The sequence below is a fragment of the Amborella trichopoda genome, chromosome 11 (assembly GCF_054954075.1).
Source record: "Amborella trichopoda isolate Santa Cruz 75 chromosome 11, AtrichopodaSantaCruz75HAP2 v2.0, whole genome shotgun sequence".
NCBI classification, from domain to species: domain Eukaryota; kingdom Viridiplantae; phylum Streptophyta; class Magnoliopsida; order Amborellales; family Amborellaceae; genus Amborella; species Amborella trichopoda.
The window spans coordinates 16,428,044-16,453,163 of record NC_142346.1 but is presented as its reverse complement, the minus strand read 5'-3'; the positions used below and the strand labels follow the sequence as shown (position 1 = coordinate 16,453,163).

General features: G+C 36.9%; 2 protein-coding genes and 1 pseudogene across 3 annotated transcripts; 2 read left to right on the top strand and 1 right to left on the bottom strand.

Moving 5' to 3' along the window:
• The first annotated feature begins 200 nt into the window (after positions 1-200).
• LOC18444874 (small ribosomal subunit protein eS25) lies at positions 201-3,732 on the top strand. The gene is made up of 4 exons (XM_006855029.4): positions 201-462; positions 560-634; positions 936-1,070; positions 3,388-3,732. Exons 1-4 carry the CDS (start codon positions 460-462, stop codon positions 3,499-3,501), a joined length of 327 nt encoding a protein of 108 aa, XP_006855091.1. The 5' UTR covers positions 201-459; the 3' UTR covers positions 3,502-3,732.
• Positions 3,733-5,530: 1,798 nt separating this feature from the next.
• On the top strand, positions 5,531-6,798 carry LOC18444873 (uncharacterized). The gene is made up of 2 exons (XM_006855028.4): positions 5,531-6,242; positions 6,360-6,798. Exons 1-2 carry the CDS (start codon positions 5,862-5,864, stop codon positions 6,774-6,776), a joined length of 798 nt encoding a protein of 265 aa, XP_006855090.1. The 5' UTR covers positions 5,531-5,861; the 3' UTR covers positions 6,777-6,798.
• Positions 6,799-19,036: 12,238 nt separating this feature from the next.
• LOC105421498 (pentatricopeptide repeat-containing protein At3g26782, mitochondrial pseudogene) lies at positions 19,037-21,663 on the bottom strand (annotated as a pseudogene). Its single transcript, XR_016044747.1, has one exon. The product of XR_016044747.1 is annotated as a pentatricopeptide repeat-containing protein At3g26782, mitochondrial pseudogene (transcript).
• Between the last annotated feature and the right edge of the window lie 3,457 nt (positions 21,664-25,120).

Sequence of the window (25,120 nt, the reverse complement as noted above, 5' to 3'; positions counted from 1 at the left end):
TTTCTTTAAAAAAATGCACCTAAAAATTCAGATAAATATTATATTTAAATAAAAATAAAAAGACTAAACATATAATTAAAATTTTGCCGTTAGATATGACTAAAGGAAATCTCAACGGTCGTGCACCCTTCCACCCATCCACATCACGTGGACGGGATACTTTTCCTTTGATGAGAACACAAAAGTTACCTGCATTCGACGGTTCAGATTCATTTGGTGTTCCACCTCAGTGGTCCTAACTGTTGGGTCAGCCCCAACGCCAAAAACCCTATCTCATTGTGCGAAACCACCAAGAAGAAAACCCTAGGTCATCTGAAAGGAGGAGGGCCATTTAACCAGCGAAGAGGTCAAGAGAAAAACCCTAAACCTAGCCCATAGTGAAGGAACGAGAGCTCCAGAGAAGCGCCAATCCTGATCTTGGCAGCTCCATTTTTGCGAGCTCAAGAACCTAACTAGACAATGGTACACAATTCTTCCAGGTTTTTATCTCAATTATGTCAAGTTTCTTATTATTATTATTTTTTTTTCGTAATTTTATCTTATTTCATTGTTAAACCAGGCTCCTAAGAAGGCGAAGGCTCCTCCTCCATCTTCAAAGCCTGCAAAATCTGGAGGTGGAAAACAAAAGAGGAAGGTGAAATTTTGTAAACTTTTTTTTTGGTTTCTTATGTTTCAGATCTGTATCTCTTATTTATACCCGACATTTACAGAGATGTTTTGTCAAATATATGGTCTCCTTTGGTTTTCGGATGATACTTAGTGTCACTTATTTTCTATGACTGAATTTAGCTTTTTTCTTTGTCATTATGTAGTAAAACTGAAATATTTGATGCAGTATTTGATGATTTTGATTTTGGTTTTGGTTTTGGTTTTCGTTCTATACTGAGTATTGTAGCGTGTTTTTGGTGAAATTTAGGGTTTCTTTTTTTTTACAGAAATGGAGCAAGGGAAAGCAAAAGGAAAAGGTGAACAACATGGTGATATTTGATCAAGCAAGTTATGACAAGCTGCTTTCTGAGGCGCCAAAGTATAAGTTGATCACCCGTTCCATCCTGTCTGATAGATTGAGGGTATGCCTTGGACCTCTAATCTTTTCATCTCTTCCTTTTTTGTTTTTGCCTGATGAATGTGCTGATTTTTACCATAATGTAAATAAACCATAGATATTTCTAGATATGATATTGTGGGTTGTGTTTATTTTTCGAAGGGGGGGGGGGGGGGTTGTTTAATGGGTCAATTGGCGTTGGCGTAGATGTAAACAGTGTTTCATGTGTCATGTATCTTTAAAACAATTTACTGCAATATTGAAAGGCATTCTTAGAGGATATATTCTTAGTTTCATTTCCAATGGACTTATGATGGAAGACCGTCCTTCTATGATGGCTTGCTCAATCTAAAAGTCTTTGTGATAGCGCTAGATAGTGTGTGAATTTTAATAAAAGTGAAATCGAGGTGGGAGTTCAGAGACCCTTGATGTTAGAATTTGTGTGCATGCCACGTTGTAGGATAGAGCACTTATATCCTGTTGATTCTTAGACCTTTCATGTGAAATTCAAATCCTTTCTATTGGTCATGGGCTCATTATAACTAGAGACACTATTCCTATATCCCAATTCATGTAGTTTTCATGCTACATCTGTGCTAACATTCTTCTGGAGTAGTCTTTAGGGGATGTTATTTTGGAAAGGTAACAATTGAGAGAGGTGTTGTTTTATGGACCGTTAGATTGAATTTTGAGTTCAGTTACTTGTTAGTTAGAACGACTCTGATGATTTCAGGTGGGTGTTTATACTTTTATGGTTTTCTTTTAGGTTTTTAGGAAAAGATTTGTGCCATGGGAAGAGATGAGAATTTGTATCCTGGGGAGATATGTGAGGTTTAGGGTGAGTCTGGAAGGATGATCTGGTTTTGAGAAAGTGGTCTATTTGAGTGCTTTTAATCAAAAACCATTTTCCAGTAACTTTATTTGCGAAACAGAACTTTTTATGAGTTTTTCAAATAAATGGGTTTTAGAAACATGGCTTACTCTTGTGTATGCTGTGGAGAGGACCAAACTTATTCACTAGAATATTCAATGACAATTTATTAGAAAAGATACTTCGATCATGATTAATGGTTTCCCCAAACAGGAACTTAGATTGTAAGAGTTTGATGGTCGGGCGTGTTGATGTTCTTTACTTGAGTCTTGGATTGCTTTGAAAAATTGTGCGCACTTTTTTTGCAATGAGCCTCTAGATATGGGGCCTTTGATGAGGCGTAGTAAACGGTAAACCACCGATGTGTTCCATAAGGCTGGACTGTGTGAGGGGGAACTTTGCCTGGTATGCTTGGTTCTCCTGGAATGGCAGGTGAACATCTATTCTGTAGTATTGTCATTTACCATTGTGTGTACTATTTTGCTGATTGATACAAATAATAAAAATGATATTATCTGTGGTTTGATCATTTTGTTGAATAAAACTATAAGGCCATTGTCACCTGATTTATTTTATTCGATAACTATCAGTTCAAAATAAGAAAAATATTGATATGAGTACAGGGATGTACTCAACTGCAATAAAAAACTGAATGGTGGGTGTATAGGACCCCTGAATCCTGACATGGTGTCATTTATTCGTCTCAGGGTAAAGAATTTGTGGGTTGAACTCAAATTGCCCTATATGATCTAGAACCTCTTGGGGGATCCGGTTTAGGGAAGGCCCAGAACTGTATGATTCCCACCGGATTTATTTTCCTTTTTTGTGTTTTTTTAGTTGTATTTGTACACTAATCCTGATCGGTGAATTGCCGATCTGGATTGGTGAATGGGGATTTGGTGCCCTGATGATTGAGGGGACTGCTGATTTTTAAATCCCTGGTTTGCATGAAGGATACAACAGGCTTGATGGCTCAAGTATGTTGCTGGCTGCTTCTCATTATATCTTTTTTGTTATTGGATAAAAACTTTTACATTGGTGTTGTGTGATGCTGACTTTGAAAGCCTATAATATTGGCTTCTGTTGACATTATTGGTGAATATTTAGCACTCTTTGAATCGCTGTTGTGTTATCAATATGGTTTTGGATTTTGTGAAAACTAACCTAATCTGAAAATGCTCTCATCTGCCTGAGCACCCCAACTTTCTTTTAAGGGCTTATAGAATATTCATACCATTTCTTCTCCTCCGAATTTGATCTTAAAATTTAATGTTTCCTGAGAAGTTTTGGGTGAATAAGATTAGGCTTTTGTCCTCTGTCCTTATGAATCTAGTGGATTATCACTGTCTTGAATATGATTTATTTGGTCACTTGATCTCAGATGGTTTTCTTTGTATAAAATCATGCTATATTGGTGTGGTTTATCATAAGTAACGATTGTGGATTGGTTTTGCGTTTGTTTAATAATCAGATTAATGGATCTCTCTCACGACGGGCAATCAAGGATTTGATGGCACGAGGTTCCATCCACATGATTTCTGCCCACTCTAGCCAGCAGATATACACTCGTGCAACCAACACATGATTTGATACGTCTCTTTCTTTTTGGTTGTTTGAAAACAACACTTGAATTGGAATGTCTTTTTCTTTCGCTTCTATTATGAGCAGTAATTGCCTGGTTTTGAGGCCCAATAGGGTTTTTGTTCGTTTAGCTACTTTTGAGTTATTTGACTAAACAAGTTTTGTTTCCTCAACCGATCAGGACTGGCTATTTCTCTTTTAGGGAATTTGAATTAAACCTGGAATATTAGTTTAATCTGTTGTGGTGAATTCCATAATCCCTGGGTTTCTTGAGTTGGCAGGGTTTATGGAATTTATGGCTGTCACTTTTGTGATCCATTATAATTTGTGTCGTATGTTGCATTTTATTTGCTGTTAGTTTACGTGATTGATCTTTTGGATGTGATATGCCTTTAACACTGAGGAGCCCTGATTGAGGTTTGGAAACCTGGTTGTTCTTTGAAGACATCATCTCTTCCGAAGCAGCATCAAAAGAAAAAAAAAGAAAAAGACATCTCTTGCGAAGGTTTTAAAATGATTCTCTCTGCACTTGGAATCCATACTTGTTATTATCGGCATGTTGGGAATTTTTTTGGGATGTTATTTTATTATTATTATTATTATTTTGTGGAGCTTATTGGACGACTACTTCTTGGTAATATATCCTTTGAGAAATGATATTGAGAAATATGTGAAAAATTTCAATTTATAAAATAAGAAATGTTTTTGTAAGTTTTGAAGAAAAAGTATACAAGGAGACCATTGACCTTTGATACAAGGTTGTCACAATTAATCTTGATCATTGGATGTGAAATTTGACGGTTGTATTTGTTCCATTGGCCAAGCTCAAGCTTCAAAAGAAGTTCTTTTGAATTTTGTAAAACACCAAACTTATTAGATTTCACATCTGATGGTTGTAAATATTTGTGATTTCATTGTATGAAAACTAAATGAGGTATGAAAGGAAAATGATTTCATTGTATACTTTCTTTTTTATATTTGGAAAAATAACCCCAAAAGATCTTTAATGCGGTTTACTTTTAAAGTTTTCATTTAAGGAGGCACCTCTTTAGATTGACATGAGAAAGAAAAACAATGGTTTGCAAGTTTTAGGAATGGTAAGTTTTGTAACGCATTTTTTAACCGTCAAAGATTTTAAAGTTTTTATAAATAAATTGATCAACATTATTTTTAAAGCTTTAAATTTTGTAAATAAATATGAAAATATATTTTAAGGCTATCACAAAGGGAAAAAATATATATCCAAATGCAACTTTATATTGTCGCATCATGGATGCCTCTAAAAAATTCATCAAAAAAAGGTATTAATGTTGCAAAAAACCTTTGGATTGATCATCATCTTGACATCGAGATGTATGATTGAAAAATAAAAAGATTTTAAATCTAAGAAATAATGTATTTTACAATATATTATCAATACAGTTTATTTCAAAATTTTTATATTTTTATATATCTATTTGATTTTAACCATTTTTAAAATTAAAAATTTTATAATTAGATATAAAAATAGATTTTGAAATAATCCTAATAACATTTTTATACCGTAACAAAATTTGAAGGCACATACCCTTTACAGCTAGCTACGGAGGCGTCCGTATGCCAACTGCACCGGTAAAAGAATGAAGTGTAGCGATAAATAAGCGGGAGGTTAGGCTTACTATTCGGACCGCACCACGTGCATAGCCATTTACAAGATGGGTTGGCATTGTCAATGTGGACTGCACATTATCGACGTGGATGGTGACTCGACGGTGATGGCATGCAAACGCGGACCGAGTTATGGAAAGGAGGGCGTGCGAGAGCGTGGCAACTGACATATTAAATGTGCAAAACACGTGTTTATTTGCGCTCACCGTCCATCTTCCGTACTCACAGATGAGATAATCCCCATTTTTTTTTAATAGGGGAAGGTTCTCGCTCCGCTACCCTACCCGTCCCTTGCCCTATGATTCAGGAGAAGAATCGTATAGAATGCATACCGCTCTTATCTTTTGCCCTTCCCCGCTTCCTCCTCTCCGTTGTCCTCCGAACGGTAACGAGGGACAGAGCGACTGATCTTCGCCCTCTTTCCATTCATCCATCGATATCTACACCATCAACTTTACAATAGTTATTTACAATAAACGATCGAGTCCCCGGGATGGTGGAGCCGAGATCCATCTGCAAGAATTCTTTGCAATAGAGGTGGTTCGAGGAGGAAAGAAACTTGCAGTCGAGGTGTAGAGAGAGAGGAAGGTGGTTTGAGGAGGAAAGAATTATTTGCAGTCGAGGTGTAGAGAGAGAGGAAGGTAGTTTGAGGAGGAAAGAATTATTTGCAGTCGAGGTGTAGAGAGAGAGGAAGGTGGTTTGAGGAGAAAAGCCTCCATGGCTGCTGCCGGTGGTGGTGGTGGTGGTTGTTTTGTGTTAGGGCCGTCGAGTAGCAGCGGCCAGGCACCATCATTCCCCAACGTCCAAAACTTCAACCATCCTCCTATTATTATTGGACCGCTCAACCACCACAACAACAACAGGCGACTGCGGCAAAGTGGTGGTCCTGTTCGGGCTGGCCCTTTGACAAAAAAGGTGTGTCCGGGATTCATCACTAAACAACAACAGCAACAGCAACAGCAACGCAATGGAGGAGGAGGAGGAAGCCCCTTTTCTCTTTCTTTTACCACCAATACTACCGATTACAAGAAGCACAAAAATCAAGACCCTGTCTCTTGCGAAAACCTGGATCAGTGGATGGTTGACTCCATACCAGAGGTGGGTACGCGGTGCTTTTCCTTGCTGCATGACCCTTATTATTTTGTTTTATAATTTCTGAATTTCTCTCTGGCTAGTTTGTCTAAAAGCTTCTTCTAATGCATATCTGTCTCACAGATTGTCCGGAACATAGGGAAAGCGCCCTTCTTGATATATGTCTATTCCCCAATGGATGAGGAGGGGAGATGGCAGGAGATAGTAGGCATCGATTCTTGGAATGAAATTCGAAGATCGCTGAATGAGAGGGGCCCTGATGGCGTCATTCTAGTGGAGGAGCTCCTCAACAAACAAGAAGATGATGATGATGGCGAAGGTCAAGTGGAGGGGGCCTGTTCTAGGTCTAAATTGTGGGGTTTATTGATTCAAGGGAGCGGGGCTGATGATTCCTGTTCCTCCTCTCGTTGTTACATTTTGGAAACTACTCGAATCTGCTCAACGGTGGGCTTCTGTACTCATTTTTGTTTAGCCAAAGCCAAGTGCTTTGGGGAAGCTGCATCGGTGCAGCTTAGAAATTCATGGTTACACAACAAGTGATCAATAAATTTATTCAAATTCATAGTTGGTTGATTGCTTAACCAAACATTTATTCAAATTCGTAGTTGCTTGATTGCTTAACCAAACTCAATTCATAATTGCTTGATTGCTTTACCAAACTCTTACCATAACCAAACTCTTATCATTGTCATGTCTCCAAAAATTGGAGACCGGCAATTTGTAAAGAAAGCCACTCGCACGATTCCTGAGGTTAATGCAAATCATTCCACACATGCTTCAAGGATATAACATTTGGATGACCCACCCCTAAGTGGGATATATATACATATGGTTTGATGCCTTGTGTCGAACTTGGTTCAGGAAACTTGAAAACATATAGTTTGATGTCTTGTGTCGAACTTCGTTAAGGAAGCTTGAAAGTTGAAATTTCGAAAGATTTGAAGACCCATTGTTTCTCTCTTTTGTAACTTAAACCCCTCGAGGAAGCATATTCATGTCGAATTTCCATTAACTGCTGCGGTCGAGGAGCTAGCATCTCTACAGTCAAGGAATTCAACAAACACCCATTTCCAGAGAATGAACAAGGGCACTTCTATTTTGCCTATGGGCGAAAATGAATAGTGCTTTCGCCTATAGGTTCATTACTGTCCAAAAAATCGGACGGCATGTATTTTTTGACCATAGACATGTTAAGTCCGTAACAATAAAAAATTCACATAGAACTGCAATAGACAGTATGTCGTCCATTGTTGGTCCGTTCAATGACGGTCATGGACATAGCAAATTCGTAGGGTGGTAAAATACTGTAGCACTACACATATAAGAATCGATTTGGATACTCTAAAAGGTAATTTGAAAGTTGGAAATTGCACTTTCAAACCTCACATAATATTTTAAATACCGTATAATATGGCTTAGGTAGGTTTTATGGTATTTTAAGCATCGTAATATCAATTTAAATTATTACGATAGTCATATTACTTGGAAGGTTATTTTGATCACAAAACAATCAAAATTGAAGGAAAACGTGTGGACGAGTTTTATGAAAGTTGAGATTTTTTTCTAAATAGACGAAAATTAAGGTATATTTATGATAATTTCTTCTTTTTTTTAAACCTTGTATAGAAGATATAGATATAAAAGAAGAAAAGATATAGATATAAAAGAAGAAAAAGGTTATATAAGGATGCAACCTTATAATGTAAAACTACAGGTGCTCCTAAAAAATCCATCAGAAAAGGTAGTTTTAATGTTGAAAAACCTTTTGATTGATCCATCGGAAAAGGTAGTTTTAATGTTGAAAAACCTTTTGATTGATCATCTCGACATCGAGATGTATGATTATGAAAAATAAAAAGATTTTAAGCCTCAGAAATAGTGCATTTACAACATATTATCTACACCGTCAATTTTCGAGATTTCCATATGTTTATAGATCTACTTGATTTTAACCATTTTTAAAATTTAAAATTTTATAATTAGATATAAAAATAGATTTTGAGATAATCTTAAAAACATTTTACATCAAAATTATATACCATGATAAAATTTGAAGGTGCACCTTACCTCTACACGTACGGATGCATCCGTATGCCACCTGCACCCATCACAAAAAATTTCAATATTGAAATCACATTTTTCGACACAGGTTTAATTTGATTGTTTAGAGCCTACGCACTATGCAAACCGCACCCTTTGAAAATTTTGCTACTCTTAAAAAGAGAATTTGCCAGGGTTTGATTGGGTCATAACGGCATCCTTCTTGCCTCTAAAATAGCCCCAAAACGCCGTCTAAAACTAAATCAACTCCGATTTGTTCAGCAAATTTTTTTCAATTCTATTTTTTGGGTGGCTCTATCTCCCTCGCCTCTATTTCTCACAGCCAAAGAAGAAGCTTGCTGCATCAGGTCAGTCCCCTAGAGTTCTTTCCTAAGCTCGCACGAGCCAAAGAAGCTTGTTGCATTTGTCTCAAGGAAAAGAGGAGCCCTCTTTCCCTTGCTCCTGTTGAATATCTCTCTCTTGGCCGTCTGCAATTCTCCCTCTTCATGGCTGCTTAACCCTGCTGCATCCCAACTCTTTCCCTCTCCCTGCGGAATCTCTCCCTCCCTCTGTCTCTCTCGACAAGCTTTGTGTTGCATGAGGTAGAGGAGAAGGTTTAGGCCGGATCCGGTTGGGCTCGATATGGGTAGGTTTAAGCTCAAACCGGTTGGCTCGAAGTTGAGCACGTCCCCCAGCTGGTAAGGGCCGACTGAGTTGTGAGTCATAGACTCTCCCAAACTGACTCACTAAACTGGGTTGACCATAGGATCCAAGAGGACCCTGACCATATCCCTCTGTTGGGATTTGAGGTGGGTCAGGATGAGTGCTTCGGCGATGAGGACTTGCCGAGTGGGTGGAAATGGCATGATTATATTGGTCAGCAGCAGAAGAGGTCCTTTGATCTTTGACTTGGACATCAGTCCGAGCTCCTATAGGGTTTAGCATGGCCACTATGCCTAACTGCATGATCATCTCTAAGACTATCGATTGAGAGGGGCCCGTAGTCCTCAGAATTGGTCGAGGGGCACCATGGTGAGTAGGGGCTTGGCTTGATAAACTCCTAGGTTTAGGTGAAGATGCCTAACTTTCTAGTTTTTTTTGGTGGCTAGCCTAGTTTTAGTCATGACTCTACTAATATCTGACCAATTGGTTATTAGGGTTAGGAGGAAGGTTAACCCAGTTTGAGTCGATTGATCTAAGGGTTTCAGAGTTCTACATCTTTGACTTGCCTTGGTCGTGTTGACGGAATTTTTTACCATACTCTAGATCTCATAGGTTAGCCTGTCTGATGAGTTCATCATTCAGGTTGCTACTTAGTGGGCCCTGGTTCTTGAACCACAGGCAGGATGACTCGTAGCTTGGGGACCTACATGACTAGTTGTGGTTTCATGTGAGTTGTAATTAGACTTACCCTAATAGGTCCTACGGTTTAAAGGTGCTCCTTGGTGATGCCCCAAGGACTGACCTGGCTCCCTAGACCTAGACTGGTATAAAGGGTTAGATCGCATCTTGATCTAGTCGTGAGCCATGATTCTTAGACTTGGCTAGACTAGGAAATATTGGAACTCACTTAAACTGGACCCAAACTTGAACGTCGACCTATGGCTGGAGATCGACCTGGATTTAGAACTTGGGCCTTGACCAAGAGCAGACCTAGGCCTAGACTCTGGATTGGGCTTGAGCCTTAAATGACGACCTAAGTGTGGGTTTGGGCTCAGACTTTTAGACTTGGGCTTTGACTTAGGTTCAGGCCTAGGGCTAGAGGCCTAGACTAAACCAACACTAGGACCTAACTAGACTTAGATTCGAACATTACTCGACCGACATTCGGACCCAGGTGAATCTAAATTCGGACCTTACTAGCCTAGACTAGGGCTTGGCTGGGCCTTGACTCGAACTTGGCTTCACCTGGATGCAAACTTGGCTAGGTCTAGACATGACCTTAAGTAGGCCTAGACTCGAACTTGGATATAGATTTGCACTTGGTTTACAACCTATACTCGCATCTAGGTTGACATAGACTCAAACGTTGATGGATCGATAATTAGATCGGGTTAGGTCTAAACTTGGGTCTCACTAGCTCTAAACTCAAACCTAACATAGACCGAAACTTGAACTTGGATGGATCAAGATCTAAACTAGGCTAGACCTAAACTTGGGTCTGACTAACCTAGGCTCGAAGAACCTATCTTAGTCCTAGACTTAAATTTAGCTCAAATCAAGGCACACAAAAATAGTTTGAAAACAATTTGACCTAGGGCTATAAGTAGGCCGGGTCTGGTGGGTATCCAAGTAAAAAGTTGAAAATTGGCTAGGCTTGATAGGTACCCACGTAAGGTCCCACTATAGTTGTAGGCAGAGGCCTACCATTACTATTGTGAGTTTGTTTCGTGGTCAGTATCCCCAAAGGTGCTTTGCTTAATCATTGGACACATTCCCAATGCTTCGCATACGAAACTGGGTTCCCACATGATTTAAGTGTCAGTGTAGGGGTTTTTCGAAAATTTGAAGGTTTTTGGATATGTTGGGCAAGCTTTCTATGCTTCCCCAACAGCATAAAACTTATATCCTTCCCCTTATCTAACCGTCCATTCTGAATGGAGGGCTAAGATTGCGTCAATTACAATGTCATGTCTCTACACTATTTTGTTTTTAATTTTTTTTTATAGATTATTTTAATACCAAAAATTTGATGCCTAATCCTCTATTAAACTCTCACTAGTAAAAAATATTAAAAAAATATTTTCAATAAAATAAAATGACCAAACTACCTCTGAAAAATTCAAGGGGTATTTTGGTCATTATATTTTATTGAAAAAATAATTTTAATATTTTTTATAGGTACGCCCTAATAAGAATATGGTACATACTAAATTTCATGTTCATAAAATATGTATAAAAAAAACTAAAAATAAAATACTTTGAGAAGTCGGATCTAAGATCAAAACGGTGAATGACTCTCTTCATCAAAATTGGAAGGCTGGATGGTAGGGGAAGCATAGATCTTCTATGCTGTACTAGAAACCTTTATTATGTCTGAATATGTGTGGTTAAGTGTAAAATCAACACTTAATAGGGTGTCTGGTAAGTGTGGTCAAATGGGTACATGCTGACAAGCCTATCTACATATGTAAGAGATAAAGATAGAAATAATGAGATAAAATCAAATATTCCTAGATTAAGCAGATAAAGTAAAAAAGATAAGATCAAATTCGATCTAACCGAATAAAGTGAAGAAAGCCTAATCTAATATGCAAAATAAGGATAAAGTAAAAAATAAAGAATTAAACCTAATCTATGTCATATAAGGATAAAACAAGAGACAAACATTTTAAAACCTAAGCTATTTATAGATAAAGGGAAAACAAGAGACAAGGAATTTGAAAACCTAATTTACTTATCTTTTTCCATTTATATTTGTTATGATTAGCACAGAAGATAAAGATCTTTAAAGAAAAAAAGTCAGAAAGGTTAAAAGCTATGCATATAAGACTTAAAGCAGATAAGATAAAAAAAAGAAAGATGAGATCTACTTCTAAATAAATAAAGCAGAGAAAACCCCGACCCAATCTCCTTTTTTTTTTTTGGAATTACAGAATAGTTAAAAATGAAAACAGGAAAGCAAAAAAAAAATCATAGGGAGCCGGAATGGGTAAGAATTGGCTGATGGAAAATGTTTTTGGCAGTCCGTACTGTATGACATGGGGCGTGTCGCACAACACGACACAGAGTGTGTCATGCATATCTACGCGACATAGGGAGTGTCATGTAGCTCAACATACCTTATGTATCGCACAACAGAGGACCTAGATCAAATTCCAGGGTCTTTTTGGGTGTTTTCCAGTGCTTTTCGACTTTTGTAATTTATGTTCTTTATGTAAAATATTAATGAAAATTTTCAGAAAATGTTTTATGGGTCCAAGGCAGATCAGAAGCTTGTGGGTGCCATAGTGGGTGCCAAACTATTTATGCTCGGATTTGCATCAGTCTCAGAGCGATATCAACTTAAATACCATGCGGAACGAGTTAATTTTAGAAATTAATAGAGAGAGTAGGGTCACTTAAATTATGGGCTCAGAAACATTGCAGATCTGTACATATTTGGTCTTTTTCTGAGTCCACAGGCAGCCCCAACTCAAAATCCGTATATTCAACCTTAAAAAGCTTCTAAAATTAAACTAAATCTATGAGTAAATAAGTTTTGGAAAAATAAAATAAAGCAGAAAAATAAAGAAATAAATAAACAATAAAAATAAAAGAGAGAGAAAACGCACATACTTTAGAAACCCGGAGTCAAGACCGTAGGGTGATTTACACCTTTTGATGCCTTCATGAAGAATGACTCAAACAATGAGAATAAAAGAGAGAGAAAGCGCACATACTTTTACAAACCCGGAGTAAGGGCCGATATCAGGACCGCAGGTTGATTTACACCTTTCGATACCTTCATGAAGCATGACTCTAAGGTTTTGATTTGGATCTAGGAAAACTTGTTTCTAGGATGAGGAATTTTGATAGCACCTGGATTTAAGAGCTTTTACCTGAGGATTTCTAGAATTTTTCCATTTTTTCTGAAGGATTTTCCTATTTTTTAAGGGTTTTAGCATTTTTCCTTTTTTTTAAGGTATTTTGGATGTTGCATATTTTTATAGGCTTTCTACGATTTATCCTAATTTTATAGGATTTATCCTAAATTTCTAGAGGGTTTTCCTATTTATTTGGAATTTTATGGGTTTTCCTAATTATTTGAGAACTTTCTAAAGATTTTTCTAGGGATTTCAAGTGTATTTTAGGGGATTATAGAGGGGATATTTATCGGTTTTCATGAGGGTTAGGGTTGAAATTTGTTGATCTAATCCCCTAGTTCTATTTGGAGTAGGTTTAGGTTTTCTTTTTTAGATTTTTTTTTTAAAATATTCCGGATCACAAAACCAACCTAAAACTCCTTTTCTAAATACAATTGGCATCCAAGGCCATCAGGCCACGCTAGGCACAGCCTGTGCCCGATGCACGGTGCTTAGGGGTATTTTGGTAGTTATCCCTTGTAAACTTCAGAGGTTTGTATTTTTTGATCCGCATGTCTAATTTCAGTGATTCTTGGACAGTTGAAAAGTTCTCGAAGTCTACTACAACTCGGATATGCTTTGGATGATTTTGAGATATTTAAATTGGGTCAAAGTATGCTAGTGTTCACTAAGACTTGGGCTCTGAATCAAGGTTTTAGGAATTCCCTTTGCTAGAATTTATACGGGAGTCTCTACAATGTTATATATAAAATTATATCAAAAGTTTATCAAAGTGATCTTGGATTTTACCAGGAAAAATAACACACTTCTTTGACTACTGCCTATCACCACCTTTCTCGAAAGAGAAACACTTATGGAGAATCTTAATAGCAACAACCTTGTGGACACTATGGAAGGAATGTATTTCTAGAACTTTTGAATGAATGACCAGGAACCGTAACACCTAATAAATACCATAATAACTTTGGTGGTCCACTGAGCATAGGCCGCCCCAGAGTTTAGCAAGTTCCAAAAAGAGTTCTTCTCTACAAACTTCTCTGATTTGCTGATAGTAAAAGCCAAAAGGAATGCACGATCTTTTGGTTGGAAACCTCCAATGGACAGGTAACTAAAGCTAAACTTTGATGGTAGTGTCCGAGGAAAAGAACAAGTTGCAAGATTTGGGGGTCTGGGTAATACTAGTGAGTGATTCATTAAATGTAATTAAATGAAATAGAGATCCTTCATTGGTTCCTTTGCAGCTGCTCCCAATTATGCATAAAATACAACTTTTGTTGAGATAATCTATTCCCATGTTTTTAGAGAAAGGAATGGAGAAGAAAATCGCTTAGTGAAGGAGGAACCTCTTAAATCTTTCCTCTTATTCCCCCTACTCTCATCTCTATACTGTAATCTATTAGAAACTCTGAATACAACAGAAAACTCTATCTTTATTAATCAAGAATATACAAGACCATGTATAAATATACGGCCAGTAACAATTAATTAAAGATATATATCAACGGTTATGGATAATTACTAATTAATTTTATCATAATCAAGAGATATATACCCATACATATATATATATATCCATATTGATATGTATTCATAATGATGTATCTCAATATAGATATCCATACGCTAACACTCCCCTTAAAGATATATATCAACGGTTATGGATAATTACTAATTAATTTTATCATAATCAAGAGATATATACCCATACATATATATATGTATTCATTATGTATTCATAATGATGTATATCAATATAGATATTCATACGCTCACACTCCCCTCAAACTCAAGATGCTATGCAAGGTAGCTGGAGTTTTAGCATAAGTTGTATAAACGAACAAGTTGGATTTTTAAGTCTTCATGTGCATGACATGACCAATAGAAGCGGTGCTCTCTTGCTTGAATAAGAAGTACAAAATGATACTTTACATAATGACACTTGGAAGACAAAATGACACTTGGAAGAGCCAACATAACTCAGTGTGGACCCAAGATAGAGTCAGCAATCGCAGTCTGAGATAGATTCAACAACTCGCAGTCCAAAACACAGGCCAGAACAAAGACACAGGTCGTTTGGCAAAGAGTTGAAACACGACTCGACAGAGAACCGAAACACGATTTGGCAGAGAGTCGAAACACGACTCGAAGGCATTTGGCAGTGCTTCCTTGGTCTATGATTTCTCTCACTGGAGAGAGAGTATTGATTGATTCAACCATGGACGAAAAGAAGAGCTGGAGTTTTTTGTACAAAGGGGAAGTCTTTTCATGCGATGGAGGCGCGTGGTTGTTGAGAGCGCAAGTAGGGCTCACGTGCAAACAAAAATCACAAAAGTGAGAACTAAATCACAAAATATTAGTGTGCGCGAGTAGGGGGTTCAAAATCAGAGAGCGCAAATAAAAACATGGAGCCAAGGATCTCGTGCATGACGGATCTTATGCAAGGTGGAAAGGAAGGGCTAAAGTCAAGAGATCAGTATACCAAAGTTTTGCACACACGTCAACACTAGGAAATCTCCTTGTGAAGAGAACAAATTTGTGGGATATGTTGGGAAGGAACTATGTGGGATCTGTTGGGAACGAACTATGAGAGGACTCTTTCTCTCAATGGGAACGAATTCTTAGAGAGAAAGAGAGAGAGAGTCAACCACTTGAAGGAATTGAATGAAGACACGTATATCCAAAGGCCAAGGCTAAAGCAGCAGAGTACCAAAAGCTTCTTGCCAGTAGGCTCAAGGAGCAGCGTGAGAGGAGGAGCGAGAGCTTTGCTAAGCCAAGAAGAGATCGAGGTTGTCCGCTGTATCAAAGCCAATCGATGGCATAGGGTTGTAGCCAGAAACACATGAAGAAACGTAGAGAGAGAAAACCAGATTACTTAGGAGAAAGAGACTTTGCGTTTAGAGAGCTGATACCATGATGCAACCTCAGATCTTGACATTGAGGAGCCTATCGCTTTAATACCATACTAGAAACTCAGAATACTGCAGAGAGCCCGCTCTTTATTAATAAAAAATATACAAGACACTCGTATAAATATACAACCTTTAACAATTAAAGATAAATACCAACGGTTATGAATAATTATTAGTTATCATAATGAAGAGATATATACCCATATATATACATATCCATACTGAAATGTATTTATAATGATGTATATCAATATAGATATCCATACGCTAACATAATCTCCACCTCTTTTTTCTTCTCTCTCCCTTTCCTTTTGTTTTTTTCTTTCTTTCTTTTTCGTTTTTCATTTGCTGCTTGTATTTTTTTTATTTACTCAATGAAATTTTTGCTGACTGTTTTTTTTGTCCAATTTGAAAATCTTAACAAATTTCAAGTTCTTTGCATCCCTAGGGGTGTTTTTTGTAATTTCGTTTGAGCAATGAGTCAAATTACCAAAAGTGATTACATGCTCCCTTGAGAGCATTTTGTTCATTTAGGGTAAAATTCAATTAAGGAGTAATTTTGGAAACCCGGGAGGGAACCTTTTCAACCCAGATATTGAACTCAAATAAAAAACAATTTCTAATGACAGGTTTTAAGATTTAATAGTGACTATCCAATTTTTAAAGGATGAGATATAAGTGTTAAAGAATGAAAATAATCATTTAGTGATTGTTGAAGTGTTCTCAAAATTTTATATTACAAGAGTCCACCCCAGTAAATCTTCTCTCCAAGGGGTTGGCTTTACCGAATGCTCCTATTGATGAATAATATACATGCTCTCAACCTTGAACAGTGGTATTTAGAAATTTTCATATCCTCAAATTTTACAAAATAGAACTTGAAAACTAGAACTTAGAGTAATAATTGAGATCTTTAGAGCCTGATTTTGTAAGATAATTTAAGCCCTTTTGTCCCTTTATATTGATGTTTAGCCGAACTTTTTTAAGGCACATGTTGTAAACTAACATTATTATTGTTTCTATATATACGATTAAGCTCAAATTTATGATGTCCTTACTTCTCAACATCACACCTTAATAATAAAAATAAAAAAATAAAAAAAGATTAAAGAAATAAAATGACCAAAATACACTTGAAAATTATGAGGTTAGTTAAAGTATTTTATTTTCTTGAATTAATTTTTATACTTTTTATTAAAAATTAAAAAGAATTATCTTTAAATTTGAAATAAAATGGGATTTTCTATCAATTTACTATAACTTTTCCTAGATAATAGTACATAGGAATTTGATTTAGACATTTAAAAAATATAAATATGCTAATAACAAATTTGATATTAATTTGTGTTCTATTTCAAAATTAAAAGGGAAATTACATATTCCTCCTACCTAAAAGAACATTCACAAAGGACCTCCCAACAAAATACCTTTTCACACCAAATGGCTTGGCACTATTTTTCTTCACATTTACCTCTAATAAAATTTATGGGTAATCATCATCATCATTGGAGCTTTAACCCAACTATCTAGGGTTGGTTATATGAATCTTTTTCCACCATTTTGCTTTATCAAGGGTCATACAATCAGTAAAACCATAAGTCACCATATATTTTCTCACTATTACCATTTATGTCATTTTGAGCCTTTCTCTTGCCATTTTAGAGCCGTCTACTTGAAGCAAATTACACCTCCTAACCAATGTTGTATTATGTATGTGCCACGCATGGCCACGTGACCTAAGTTACTTTCCTTCATTTTATTGCCTATTGAGGTCACACCTAATTCTCATGAATGTAATCATTCTGAATTCTATTATCTATTGTCTTGCCATTCATCCATCTCAACATTCTCATCTCAATTATACTCATCCTATGAGTAAGTTGTTTGTTGACTGCCCAACATTTTGTCCCATAAAAAATGATTGGTCTTACAGTTGTCCTATACAACTTCCCCTTCAGTTTCATTGGTATGCACCAATCACATAAAACTCCAGATGTATATCTCTACCTCGCATACCCAGCTCTAATTCTATATGCAATGTCTTCCTCAATCTCTCTAGTCTTCTGGATTATCGACTCAAGACATAAAAAATAATATCTTTTGGGTTTGTCTTATCCATCAATTTCAACTACTTCTTTATTTTTACTCTTATTATTACTAAACTTGCATTTCATATTTATGTCTTAGTCTGGTTAATTTTAAAATCGTTAGATTTGAGAACACTCAGGTTGACAAAACTTTTAGTATCATCAATCAAAACTGTGTCATCCATGAACAACATACACTACATTACCTCATCTTGTAGGCTCTTAGTTAACTCGTCCATAACCAAAACAAAAAAATATAGGCTTAGCACCTGACCCTTGATGTAAGCCTATTGTTACTAAAAACTCACTAGGCTCTCCACTAGTTGTCTTCACACTAGTTAGCATTGTGTCATACATATCTGTCACTTGATATAGCCTTTGGAAACTCTATTCTTTTCGAAAATCCATAAAATTAAGTCTCTAGATACCCTAGAGACTTTTGGGCAATCTAAGATAAAAATGCCCTCAAGTTGGTTTGGCATTGCAAGTGCGAAACTGACAAGGTAAAATATGAATCCTAGAAGTTTAAAAAGAAAAAAATGAACCGAAAGTTGGTTCAGAACTTGGAGTGTCAAACCCACTTTCATTCATTTTTTGCTTTTTTTTACTCGAAATCGGTTTGACACTTGAAATGCTGGACCAACTTCTATTCAAAAATTTCCACCCGCTTAACAGAAAAATTGTCCTATATTTACTTGAAGGTAGATGCAGTGAAAATCATTATCGAGGTATAATAGTTTGACACAAATTTGTTGCGGGAATCTGTGTAGGATCTTTTAGGTAAGAGGGTGTATGTTGTCATCATCATCAAAGTCTTTACCCAACTAATTGGGGTCGGCTAGATAAGAGAATGCATGTAATTTTCCCAAATAAAATGTCAAAAAACAGTCTATTTTAATAAATTTAACTTTCGACATCCATAGTCACTGGGTTGCAAATTGCTCCCCATGATCCATTGAGATTTCAATGCCAGTACAAGGTAAGTGACATGTTTACTTGCAAATTCAAATTCGTAATGTTCTTTTATAAGGACATGTAACTTATAATAAAAAAAGAGTTCTTAATTGTGATAAAAATGGGACTGGTAATCAGAATCAAAATTTATCATGACAAATCTCTAATAGTTGTAGAGGATCTCTGATCTCTCTCAGGCGTCCTTGAAGTTAGTTAGCATTCTATTAAGTTATTGCAGTATGTAGTGTATCTACGTACTTGACTTCAAAGTGGGTCAGCATTGCTTTTCAGTAAGAGTTTTGAATTTGCATCAATGATTACATTTGTATGGTTTGTGAATGAATGAATGTACACAGGCTCTTCAAAGGGCTCACCAGTAGTCCTTACAAGAACACAGCCCCCTTTCAAACCTGTGGAAACGATTGGAGTCCCTTACTATAATGTCTCTACCATAAATCTTAGACACTAGCTTAAACACATTATGACAATCCCCACAAACCCTCAAGTTCTTTGTAATCCTGATGAGCACCCCTTTTCCCTTCTTTATCAGCCCATAAGCCAATGCTATTCTCTCACTATGCAATGAGAGCCTCTCTCCCTTCACCCCCTCCTCTACCTCATGCAACACAAAGCTTGTATCAGGTACATAGCCCTCACATCTCAGTTTCTCACTCATCTCCCCCATCTTCTCATGTATCTCACCCCACTCTGGGTGCCTGAAATCTCCTACAACAAATGAATGAACCAAACCACCATCCTCAATTGAGCTGCAACCTGCTTCTTTCTTCATATTTCTCTCTCTCATCATCTCTCTCAGCCTTAGAGATTCCCCCCATTTGCCCTCTGCGGCATACATATTTGCTACCAGCACATAATAACCAGCTTCTTCGGGCTTCAATTCCAAAACTCTCTCGGCCGCCATTCGTCCAAGCTTTACATGCCCGTGCATCCTACAAGCACCAAGCAAAGCCCCCCATACTACATCATCGGGCTCGATGGGCATACCTTTTATGAGCTCAAATGCTTCTCTCACAAACCCAGCTCGACCGAGCATGTCAACCTTGCAGGCATAATGTTTTGCCTCGTAGGTCATACCATGTAGAGTCACCATAGATTCAAAGTACTGCTTTCCCTCATTCACTAGGCCAGCATGGCTGCAAGCCGAGAGCACCGAAACAAACGTGCTCGAATTTGGTTTTACTCCATCTTCTCTCATGTTTTTGAATGTCTCTAAAGCCTCAGTGCCATGGCCGTGTATGCCATAGCCGAAGATCATGGCATTGTGGGTTATGACATTCCTGTCGGGCATCTCGTCAAAGACCCTCCTAGCCTCCTCAATGAACCCACACTTAGCATACATGTCTATGAGAGCGGTGCCTGTGATCACATCTATGTCAAACCCATGCTTCGCAGCATGGCCATGGATGCATGACCCAAGCCTCAAGTCCGCCAATTCGGCACATGCATCAAGCATGCATGCCATTGTGGCATAGCTGTGCTTAAAACCCAATTCCTGCATCTCCCGAAAGAGGATCGATGCCTCATCCATCATTCCACAATGGACATAACCTGATATCATGCATGTCCACGACACATCCGTCTTCTCCATAATCTCATCAAATAATTGTCTGGCCATGCCAAGCTTACCACACTTTGCATACATGTCGATGAGGCAATTATACACCGTGCTATCATACGAAAGCTTTCTGCGCACCACCAGACCATGGACACACCGCCCATGATCCAGAGCATGCAGCCTTGCACAAGCAGGCAAAACAGCCGCCATGGTCGAGACTCCAGGCTCAAAGTCCATCTCTAACATCTCCCTAAAAATGGCTATGGCCTCCAAGTCAAGCCCATTATAAGCATAACCAGCAGTCATTGCATTCCAACACACCGCATTTCTTTCACTCATTTTGTCAAACACTTTTCTTGCATCATCAATGCAGCCCAATTTCGCATAAACATCGATCAGTGCAGTGGAAGAATAAACATCCCATTGGAATCCTAATCGGACCAGTCGGCTATGGGATTCTAATGCAATGGGTTTGTTAGTAAGAGAAGAACACGACTTCAGAATAAAGGGGAACGTGAACTCGTCGGGTTGGGTTTGCGAATTGAGCATTAGAGAATAGAAACTGAGGGATTTTTCATGGTGGCCATGGGTTGTGAAGCCTCTGATAATGGTGTTGTATGAGAAGGAGTGCTTAATGGGGGTTTGATGAAATTGGGTTAGAGCAGAGGGCATGCAGTTGTAGAGAGAGTACATGGAGATAAGGGTGTTGGAGAGAGAGAGGGGTTGAGGGTTGTGGGTTTTGAGAAGATGAGCGTGAAGTTGTTGCAGAGAGGGGAGGTCTGGAGAGTGCCGAAGACAAAGAGAAAGAGAGTTCAGAGAGAGAGCTGGGCTTTGGGGTTCAGAACGGGACGACAGGGAGAGAGTTTGGAGGGGAATTGCCATCATTTATCGTCACAGAGAGAAGTTTGTTGCAGGGTTTTTGGGATTTGTAGGGAGAATGGAAATGTTCTTCACCTGTGTTTGCCAAATTTCTCGGTCAGTCAATCAAACATTGTATTTTTATCCTCTTCTCTTTTTTCTTTTTGGGTTTGTCATTTATTGATGACATTTAAATTGTGTGTATCTGTAAGTTCTTGCATTAACCTTACTGGTCATTGTATACAGATTGAATGCCATTTTATCTTGTTTGAAGATGGGACTATTAATTGTTCTAGGGAAAAAGTTTATATAAGGATGCAACCGTAGAACTACGGATGCACCTCAAAAAAGGGAGTTTTAATGTATCAGAATTCTCGTATTGACTATGACGGCTCAAAATACTATTCCAAATGTTACGTCTAAGTCAATAAATGAGCACAAGGAAATTCTTGTGGATCAAAAGATAGAGAAAGCTACACACACATACACACATATATATATATATATATATATATATATATACATATATATATATATATCCGTTATTGTTTACATTATTACAAAAGTGTCCGTTTTTATCATCCATAACACCATTTTTTAAAAAGGACAAGTTTGCCCTTTTTTGGATGTTCAACATCCAAAAGTATTAGAAATTCGGATGTTGAACATCCGAAATTAGCCGCAGCTCGAACAATGTTTTTTCCCGTTTTCTGATGTACAACATCCGAATTTTTGAGATTTTCTGATATTGAACATCCGAAAATCGCGCAACTGTAAATTTTAACTTCGATGAGTTTTTTTCTGCATATTTGAACATTGGCTCAGTGTTCTTGACCTGTGAGTTCTTTTGTGTGCCTATTTGATATCTCATTGGTAAAGATTAGTAAATAGTTCATAGATTTTGATTTTCAATAGTATACGTCATTGACAAACAACATTTCTTGGATTTTGAAGTCATTTCACAGAGTGAAGGTATGTGGGTCGATTTTTAATATTTAGATTGCCACATGATTTTTGGTTAGGGCTTATACTCAAGCATAGTAGTTATTTCTTGTGAATTTAGTATAGATTGAATTAATTTGTGGCTCCATTGCGATGGAATTAGATTTTTAAAATTTGTAGCTTTTGAGAGCTTGGAATTTTGTGGTCTCTGTAGAATTGTAAATATTTTTTAAATTTGGGGGTTTATACTAATGATTCAAGATATTCCATTGTTCTTGTATTTAGTTTGTCTTGCAACTATTCCTTTTAAATCAAGGATCTGAAGTCTAAACTCCCCATCTATTTCCTAAGCAGTAATTGTGCTAAAACTTGTCTCCCTCTCTCCATGTATCTTATAGTTACTTTCAAACTTGATTGATTTTACTTTGATTCTTCCTCAAATGAAACAATGTTAAATGTATTTAGAATTTTGTAATTAACATTTTGCTTTTTATCTTCTTTTATCTTCTACTTTTAGTACTAATGTTAAAACAAAGGTCTTGTAAGAGGTTAGAGTCAACTAAAATACCTTATATGACATGCACTAACTACTCTATTTTATTTTTTTGTTTTTTTATCTTTTGATTCTAGATTTCTTGCTAAACTTGATATTATTGTGGCTCCTAATCTTTTGGGAAATTTTTTTGCTAAACTTGATATTATTGGTCTCTGTAGAACTGTAAATATTTTTTTAATTTGGTGGTTTATACTCGTAATAGAACAAAATAATTGGGTCTATGCTTATTGGGTGTGTTTCTTGTAGATTGTGGTTTTGCTCGTGTTTTCAGTTATAATTTGGGGGTTTTGCTCCTGTTTATAAGTAGCATGATAGGTGACTATATCATTGGATTTAATTTGTTGCTTGTATTATAAGCAGCATTGTTCTCTGATATTGCTTGAAATTAAATTGAATTTTTTTTTTTTTGATGGAGTCGTTTGTCTATCTATAAATCGAATTATTCAGTTTTTGATTGAACTGCTTGGTTTTTTAATGGTTTGATTACTGAACTAACATGAATTCTTTTTTATTGATGCGATGATTTAGTTGCTTATGAAAGTTGGATTCTTGCCTTTACGATGAAATGATTAGTTGCTTATCAATGTCGAATTATGATGAAATGATTTAGTTACTCATTAAAGTTGAATTCTTTAGTTTTTAGACGAGGATGGTTACTTAGAAGGGGACTACTGTGTTTTTATTTGTTTATCCATCTAGGGTTTGGTTATTGTTTACCTGAGGTCCATTGAATTGGACTCGGTGTAGTATTTCATTTGGTTTTGAATTTGTTACTAATAAAAGAAGTGGATGAGGATAACGCATATCTGGTTAATTACGGGGTCTATGTACTAGTTCTTCAAGTAGAGATATTAAATTGGATTTAAGAACTGAATAAGGGACTGTTTTTTCGCTTTAGCCAATTATGGAAGTTGTTTAGTGGTTTTTGAAGAACTCTTTGAATTCTTCTTTCATCAATGGATTGTAGCACTGTTCTTCTTCATCAATAGCATGTCATTATTGTATTTTTGTTATCATGTTAAGTTTTGCATATGTAATCTTATGATTAACATGGTGGCCATATGGAATTTCAGTGAATATGAATCGTCTACATCCCGATGGAGGATATCCAAGAGGTCCTCAGGACCCTAGTTTGCTGCAACTTCATCCAGAACATGTATCATATTTCCTATGGGAAGGACATGTATATGCATATATTCAACAACCCATTCTATTTATTTGTTATTTTTTAATAAATTATTGTCAGGTTCAAACATCCTATGAGAAGTACATGTATATGTATTGGGACTAATATGTTTTCTATTTGTTGTATTTCAGGAGAAACAAGAAATTAGAATTGATGAGAAGAGTTATCAATTAAATGAATGAGATCTAACATAAGAGCAAGTCCAATTAGTAAATGGATCTGCGTTGGGTGCGCTATCTATTATTCGGCCAGGCCGAATTGATCATCCTTTGGTCTCAGCCAATGTAGAGAGGTCGCATTCTGAGACCAATATATTCTATTACAACATTCATATTTGTGAGATGACAACAACATTTTTTGTTGTATATGAGATATTAGGCCTGACTGTGAACAATGAATTAGTTACGTGTCGTCCTATCAGTGACCTACGACAATATATGGAAGACAATTTAGGTACAGTCCCTGATGGCAACATGACAAGCCTGAGGCATACATGGTTGAAGGCAGATTTTAGGGAATTTCCACCTGATGCAACCCTTGTTCAAGTTTAAAGATATACTCAAACATATATGCTCTTTCTCATCAGTGTCACAATATTCGCTGATGCATCAGTTTCAACAGTGCCAATAAGGTACTTGTAGTTTTTTGAAGATATTGAGGGAGCCAACAGATATGCTTGGGGTGCTGCAGCCCTTGCATACCTCTATCGCTCACTTGGAAAAGCTTATACTTTCAAGTGAAGACATTTTAGTGGTTCAGCCACTCTCATGCAGGTAACATTTTTTTTTGGTACATGACAAGCGTAATAGTTTAGACTGCTTTACTAAAATATTAATATTTATCATATCTAAATTTATTGCAATGCTAGTCGTATGAGCATACTATGCATATAAAGCCCATACCGTATAGTATCTCTCCAAATATGCCTAGGGCCAAAGTTGGGAGCCACCGAAGAAATATCATGGCAATCCACATAACCTAATGCCTCTCATCAGACAAGAATTTGATAACCTCCAACATAATGAGGTTAGTGTATAATTTGATATTGATTACTTTCAAATGTATTTAAATATTCGTCATTATTTTTATTGAATGATTGCATATCATATAACAGGTAATATGGAATTCCTATTTCAAGTCTGATGAGGTCATTTCAGATGATAGGCATCAGGCATATGAAACTGCAATGTGCATAACAATGCTCATATTTGACGCTATTGCCGAGTCGTACATGCCAGATCGAGTACGCT

What these genes read in the sequence shown, in the direction of transcription:
- LOC18444874 (XM_006855029.4), top strand. An exon ending in GTGGAAAACAAAAGAGGAAG is followed by an intron (nt 635 to 935) that starts GTGAAATTTTGT and finishes TTTTTTTTACAG; the next exon opens with AAATGGAGCAAGGGAAAGCA. An exon ending in TCCTGTCTGATAGATTGAGG is followed by an intron (nt 1,071 to 3,387) that starts GTATGCCTTGGA and finishes TTTAATAATCAG; the next exon opens with ATTAATGGATCTCTCTCACG.
- LOC18444873 (XM_006855028.4), top strand. Translation starts at nt 5,862, where the DNA reads ATGGCTGCTGCCGGTGGTGGTGGTGGTGGTTGTTTTGTGTTAGGGCCG. An exon ending in TGGTTGACTCCATACCAGAG is followed by an intron (nt 6,243 to 6,359) that starts GTGGGTACGCGG and finishes TCTGTCTCACAG; the next exon opens with ATTGTCCGGAACATAGGGAA.